Genomic DNA, 7500 nt, shown 5'->3' with positions numbered 1-7500 from the left:
CAACCTCTTCACGCCCTTGTAGAAAATACATGTATGCCGCATGATGAAACCTAGGGTTGATCAAGCCCGCTTGGGCCTCACCTAATTAACATGTTCGACCTAGAATAATCTTATAGAACTGGACGATCAAGGCCGAGTGATCTCTCTCTATCTCTCACTCGATAATGACAAAGCAGTGAAGCAGTGTGTGGGGGAGCCACTAAAAAAAAAAAAAAAAAAACCCTTACAACCATATACTTCCCATAAGCCCCTACAACCACATCTCTCTATAAAAGGAAGATCATTTGGTTTAGGAACTCTCTGAGAACTCTCTGACTTTCTTGAGGGCTCTGACTCGCCCAAGGATACCCTACCGAGGACTCTCTCCTCTCGTCCATCTCCATCTCTCTCTCTCTCTCTCTCTCTCTCTCTCTCTCTCTCTCTATTTGACCCTAATCTCCTCATGCTTTTCACATTGTACCTAGCTTCAACAGAGCCTCCTTCAATCAATAAATTCCTTGTAGGATTGTCAATTGAACCAGATTTGGACCCACTAAACGCCGTACAAAACAATATATAATCTGTAAATCTGTAATCGTAATCTTATCTTAAGACTTCTGGCTGAAAAAAGACAAAATATATTTATCCAGGACTTCCTTGAAATCACTCTCTTAAACAAAGAAAAGCTGTAAAAGGGATAGTGCTTAGCTGAGTCGGATCATCATATCCCCAAAGAAAAATAGTATAATCTATCGCACACAACAGGTATCAAATAGAAATATAGCAAGCTAACCAGTACTAATGACAAGGGATTTTTTTTTTTTTTAAAAGGTAAAACATACTAGTCTTTAAGATGATTAACCCCCTGGCAAAGGTATAATGGGAGTTTTCAATTTATAATTTACTGGTAGTACATGAGATGCTGGGTTGTTGCAACATTCTGGAAGCCACCATCATATACAGCCTGATTAGCTCCAGCGGCACCAATTCCCATGGCTGCCTGCTTAAGCGCATATTGGCCTTGTGGATGCATAAGGGCTTGTGCACTTGCCATTTTGCTTAATGCAATATTTCGTTCATAGACTGCAAGGTCAGCGGCTGAAAAACCTGGTATATGTGCAGCGGCTGGTGGAGGTAGAGGGTTGGAGCTTGTTCCCGGTGGAGTAGGCTTGCTACCCCATGAGCACTGCAAGACAAAATGTAAATCCAACAATGAAGCCAATTCTTCCCCCCCAAAAAAAAAAGGTCAAGCCAACAATCACATCAAGACATCTTCACCACAGACATTTTTGCTTATTACAAGCTGAGAATTCAAGGTTCTCCACCTAAAGCCACTAGACTAGGCTCCCTCCCATATCATAACTTCAACAAATCAAGCAAAAGTACTTGGGCCTTTATATTAAATTTTTCAAGAAACTATCAAACATCATTGAAGTGTAATAAAACCATTTTAAATATGCAGCAAAAAGCATGGATGCCAAATAAACGCATTTATAAACTATGGCCTATGGGGGTTCAAAACCCGCCTAGGGAAAGTCCCTCGCCTTAATAAAAAATTAATAAGCCTATTTGATTTCCCACTTCTATTTAGTATTTACAGAGTTCTGGTGATCTGCATATAATTTAAAACAATGACTTGAGTTGAAATACATGTCAGTTCTGATAATATTTTGTTCATAAGGTTATATGTCCCAATTCACTAACAAATAATCAAACAAAGAATTGAGGTCAACAATACTTCATCCTACCAATAACTAAATCTAGTAGGCCAGCTTTATATCCAAAAATATACTCCCAAATAAAGAATGTACCTTTATTGGTTTGCCACAGAGGAACCGAGTATTCCCTATCTGAATAGCCAGAGCAGCTTCAGCATGTGTACTGTATCTCACAAAACCAAAACCTTTATCTCTTTGCACACGAATATCTTCAATGGTTCCAGCACCAAGAGCATGGAAATGACGGTGGAGATCAACTGAAGTGACCTGTAGGTAAATGAGAAAGTCAAAAATCCAAACAGTGCATCAAGAATATTTGTAATATCAGCATGATTTTCAGAATCCGGATGCTGGATCTTAAAATCCTAAGATCCCCTAAGATCCTACCTCATAAAAACGATCCAGATTGATGTATAATCTTTCATGGGGTAGGATTTACATGGGATCACAATCTTGGATTATGGAATGTAAGACCTATGATCCTACTCTATAGAATCCTTACGATCCTATCCCATAGAATCAATTTGGACCAGTGTAGGATTGTTCATATAGCCTCTAAACTGACATCCAATAAAGTTATTATAATAATTTGTAATTATGTCTCACTATGGTGAGATTAAGATTGTCCATCCCTATTGATCAAGTAATGGGTTCTGAGGGACTTGACATTTCTCATTATCTTAATACAATTAAAACAATTGCAAAATCTTTGTAACATTGGAATTGGGATGATTTTCTTTTTGTAGCCAATGAAAGATTTGTTTGTTAATTTGGAACTTTACATATATTTTTGCTGTTGGAACTTGGAACTTGTAAGTTTGAAATTTGAAGTTTGTCATTTATTCATGCATTGGTAATTTGGTACTGAGTATTTAGTATCTTTTATGAGTAATTTGTCACATTTACTTTTTTTTTCTTATGATTCTTTAACATATATTCTCAGTACTGATGAATTTTTCATTATGTTTTTTGTTACAGAAAGTATAATCTTACGATTCTTTATCCGATTTCACGATCCAATCCACGAAACCTCTCACCATTCCCACATAGGATACCAATCCTCACTGCCTTGACTATGTGGTAAAGTTGTTGCTACATGGTCAAGGAGATGAATCCAAGAAGGCTAAGATAGTCCACAGCCACTTAAAAAATATAGATCTAGAAAATTATATGCTAAAAATCATGAGTTAAGGCTTAACCCATCAGGGGTGAAGACCCCGGATTACATGGCAACTAGTTATGGAGGGTTGGGTTAGTTGGGCATAGGTTTTACTGGCTAGAGGCCAGCTTAAAGGGCTCTTCTCCAGAAAGGTCCCCATGTTATCAAAGAAAAATAATAATAATGAGTCAATGAAACAAATACTTGCCTCTGGAGCAAGATTGCCCACATAAACGGTGGTATATTGAGGATTGTTCTCTGGAGCATCATCGTTACTCTTCTCCTGACCATCGTCTGCACAAGGAAATATGTTATGGTTGTAATCTCTAAAACAACATAAATAAATATATGTAAAAATCATATCTCAAGCCTTTATACAAGACACTGGTTCCAACACATGCACACAAAAAGGGGAGAATAAATTATGCAAGTGAGACAACACAACTAGATTTCCTTTCTTTTTCTTTTTTTTAAATTGTTAGTAAGCTATACATGCACCCAATGGGTCTCAAATGCATGACCTCACCCTACACTTAGCACCTAGGGAGGAGGTGTCAGTTGAGATAGAGCTAATTTGCTAGAATATATATATATATATATATATATATAAGAACTTCAATTCTCAAGCTTAGCTCACCTGATGTTCCACTTGTAAGCTCCACAACACTCTTCGAGTCTACGCTCTGCTTTTCATCATTGTTAGTAGCACCTTTTGCAGCCCAATTACACCGAATTTGTCTACTTCCAAGCCACTTTCCTGTAATATCAAACCAAGGACTTTAATTTATAGGAGATGGAAATGTTAAAGGACTCACATGCATTATAAGATAAATTGGGTATTTCTACTAGTACAAATCTACAAATTAAAGAAGAACTTTATATTTCCTATGGAAATGTTTCAATAGTAGTCTTAAAGCACTAAACACGTTTCTTAGAATGCTAGCAAAATATTTCCTCCCCCCCCCCCCCCCTACAGGCTTACAGCTAATAATTCAAGAAATTTCTTATATAGTTTATCGTAACTATATGTTAAAAACCTATGACCTATATGTTTGCAAGATATATCTCAATAAAACTTTAAGCCTTTCTACTTATTTCATATGATTTAAGCGTATACATTTCAAATTCTTTAAAAATTATCCATCTGAATTTCCCACTTCTTTCCCATGTCATATCTTCAGTTTCTACACAGCCGATGATGGTCCATTCAGCAGAAGATAGAGTACTAAATAATAATTTACTCTAGAAATTAATTTTTTGAAGCATATGAGGAACAGGTATTTCCAATAATCACTCAGAAACTACGAAGCCACACCTAAATTTCAATGTTTTATTACTTCTTCATATGCTGATATTTCAAAAGAACAATACAAAGCAAAAAGAAGACTTAAATTAAAAATAATAAATAAAGGAGTATAAGAAAAGGAAAACAAGTCAAGGCAAAGAAATGTTACCATTTAAGTCATTTATTGCACCTTGGGCTTCCTGATAAAAATAAGATCAAAATACAATCATGAAATGAGGATTTTCTTCTTCTTCTTTTTTGGGGGGGGGGGGGGGGGTAAATAAACACATTTTTTTCCAATAAAATAATTTTACTACCTGCTGATTCCTAAAAGAAACAAATCCAAATCCCCTTGAACGCCCAGTTTTTTGATCCCACATCACCCTTGCATCACTGTAACCAGTGAACAGGTCAAATTAGTACCAAATATGCCAACTGTCAAGCATAAAATTTAAATGGAATACCACCAAAATTGCCATTGCCAATAAGTCATTATGATAAAATAATATTGTATAATAAATAAAGGACCAGAATACAGTGCTTACGAACAACTGGGATAGACAGAAAAGCATGCAAATAATGTAGCATCAGTAACTTCAGGGCTAAGATCACCAACGAAAACATTGAAGTGACCTGATTGACAAAAAACAGTATCAAAAGCTGTCAAAAATGATAGACACAACACCATCACTCAAAGGATAAAAAGGCTAATATATATATATATATATAAAAATATAAACCTGAGGTGTCCTCTCTCTGACTACTTGCATATGCCCAATTAACTTTAATAGGCTGCCCTGACCTGTACAAACATCCATTGAGAAATAGAACAGGAAAGTGTTAACCAACATTGAAAATTGAAGGAAGGTTAATACTTACAGAAGCCTCCCATTGAGAGTCACAATAGCAACTGCAGCTGATCTACGATCAAAGTAATCCACAAAACCATAGGATGACTGCATAAGAAAAAAAAAAAAGTAAGTTGAGAAAGTAGGAAAGAAACCCATAGAAACATCTATGATGCAAATTGATATAAAAAAAAAGGTTGGTAAAACAAAGGCACTAGACTTAAGCAGCTCAATTATTTCCCAGAAAGTATATAACACCCAAGTCTACCTTATCTTTCCTGATGAGTTTGCATCCTTCAAGGGGACCAGCAGTAGCAAATACTTCTTGAAGGACGGGTTCAGTGACATTTGGGTGAATGTTACCTACATATCTGCATTTCCTCATAAACAAAAACATAAGCTTGTTAAACACAAAAATAAAGAAATACTGAAAATAAACTAGAGTGCTTTAAGTGTCTTATTGACATCCAAATTAATAAGGACCAGATACTTGGGACATGCATTGCATATGTAAGGCGGGCTCATCAAATTACACAAGAAAGAACTATCAAATAAGATAAAGTGCTTTAAAAGTTTGTGTGTGCAAAATATCATTGACATGAATATTAATATATAAGAGACCAAGAGAGAGACTAATTAGGCAATAAAGCCACAAGCTCCACCTAATTCAAAATCATCCTATTGAAAATAGAAAAGAATGAAAAAAAAAATGAAAAAAAGATAATAAGAAAATGTCTATTCAACACTCACACACTGCGGCATGTACTTGAATCAAACCCAGGAGGCAGATTTCCACTCAAGATAGGCTCTATCTGCAAGATAAAAATGTAAACAAAACAAGAAACCCAAAAAAAAAAAAAAAAAAAAAAAAAAAAAAACCTAAAGAAAAACATCTACACTTCTCACATGGATTTCCAGGGATACATAAATAATTGTAAAAAAAAAAATACACCCATTAGACTCAAACTTGTAATAACACATCAAAACCCTAAAAAAAACACAAAAATAATGAGGATATCCCATCATTCTTCAGGAAAAATTTTCTAGAAGCTTAACAGGAGTTTTAACATGCATCATTTTTTTTAATTAGCCATCTTCATTCTTTAACAGCATCCTACCCCAAAAAAAAAATCTCTATTCCTTTTCTGATTAGGTAAGCACAATTCGCACAACCATCCCACTTGCTTAAGTGAATTATTACAATGAAGAACATACAATTTGCGCTAAATAAAGAATTCTTGTTTAACTGTCAAAGCTCCTTGTGTTGTTTGAATCCACCTTATGCGGAGTAAACAGAAAGTGTGATAAATTCAACAGAGGTCTCTGTTCAAATCAGCAAATCCCCAACTATTGAACTAAACCACCCCCCCCCCCCCCCCCCCCCCAAAAAAAAAAAAAAGGAGAGGAGTCTTTGGATATATATTCACCACATAGGTTTCATATGATCAAAGGGCAACAAATAATTACACCCACAAAAGAAAGTACTTTCAGTGTGTCACACTAAACACATAAACTAGGGAACATGAAACACGATCTCAGACAATCAATCAATCATATAACTAACTTTTTCTTTTCTTTTATGATAATTCAATAGTTGGGATTTCAGGAAATGACAATTGAACTCTTGACAATCACAATCATATCGAATTTCAACCCATGTAAAACCAACATAATATTTTAATCAAAACAAAAACACCATCCCCAAAAAAAAAAAAAAAAAATTTCCAACTTTTCAACTGCAACCCATTTAAAAAATACAAATAGAAAATTTTACAAACATATATTAACAAATCTTAGCGTGCTAAAAGTTAAACGCTTTCGTTATAATAAATAAATAATAATATTTGACGAAAAATGAAAGCAAATGGAACCTGGGGTGCGGTGGCCAAGAGAGCAGGGTGGTGGTATAGTGATTGTTGCATCATCGCGTGCTGTTTAAACCTGTGCTGATGTTGCATCTTCCTCAAAGGAGATTGGGGATTGGGGTTTTTTTTTGTGTTACAGATTTCTAGGGTTAGGGTTTTAAGAGGAATCAAAAGCCCAATCCAATGAAAAAAAAGGGAAAAAAAAATTGAAATCGAAGAAGAAAAATGAAAATGAAAATGAAAATAAAAAGGAAAAAAAAACAAAAAGAAAAAAGAAAAAAACCCTCGAAAGAGGGAGATGGAAACGAGGACGAAGGATAAGGGAGAGAGAGTGTGAGAGTGTTTAGTAAAGAAAACGCAGTGTTTTTGTCTATGCTGCCTTTATACGGGGTACTCTATTTTATTCTTTTTATTATTTATATTTTTGCAAAAATCTATAACTATCCCTCTATCTTTTTAGTCTTTTTCATTTCATTCTTTTAACTTTCAGTTTTCTAACTTTCAATTATTGTCAACTCAAGATTTTGTTAACCATATATTAACTTAAAAAATAATCCATTTTAGCTCTTTTTAAAAAAATTTCATAATTAAAAGAACTTAAAAAAAAACTAATATTAAAAAAAAAAAAAAAAAAAACATTATGCCG

The 7500-nt window shown here is 34.6% G+C and overlaps 1 protein-coding gene across 1 annotated transcript; it reads right to left on the bottom strand.

The window, feature by feature from the left end:
- Positions 1–601: 601 nt before the first annotated feature.
- Positions 602–7212, bottom strand: LOC115968418 (oligouridylate-binding protein 1-like). The gene is made up of 12 exons (XM_031087816.1): positions 6861–7212; positions 5740–5801; positions 5258–5360; positions 5021–5097; positions 4882–4943; positions 4687–4774; positions 4459–4534; positions 4311–4341; positions 3494–3613; positions 3065–3150; positions 1791–1964; positions 602–1165 (listed from the first exon to the last, which is right to left on the bottom strand). The coding sequence occupies exons 1-12, from the start codon at positions 6945–6947 to the stop codon at positions 881–883; spliced, it is 1251 nt and encodes a 416-aa protein (XP_030943676.1). The 5' UTR covers positions 6948–7212; the 3' UTR covers positions 602–880.
- Between the last annotated feature and the right edge of the window lie 288 nt (positions 7213–7500).

Source organism: Quercus lobata, chromosome 11 (genome assembly GCF_001633185.2).
Source record: "Quercus lobata isolate SW786 chromosome 11, ValleyOak3.0 Primary Assembly, whole genome shotgun sequence".
In the NCBI taxonomy this organism is placed as follows: domain Eukaryota; kingdom Viridiplantae; phylum Streptophyta; class Magnoliopsida; order Fagales; family Fagaceae; genus Quercus; species Quercus lobata.
This window is presented reverse-complemented; position numbering and strand designations above follow the sequence as displayed.

Excerpts from the sequence above, each read along its gene's own strand:
- LOC115968418 (XM_031087816.1), bottom strand. The coding sequence starts at position 6,947 with ATGCAACATCAGCACAGGTTTAAACAGCACGCGATGATGCAACAATCA. Across the intron at positions 4,775-4,881 it reads TCAGAGAGAGGACACCTCAG|GTCACTTCAATGTTTTCGTT; the intron begins GTTTATATTTTT and ends TTTGTCAATCAG. Across the intron at positions 1,965-3,064 it reads TGGGCAATCTTGCTCCAGAG|GTCACTTCAGTTGATCTCCA; the intron begins GCAAGTATTTGT and ends ATTTACCTACAG.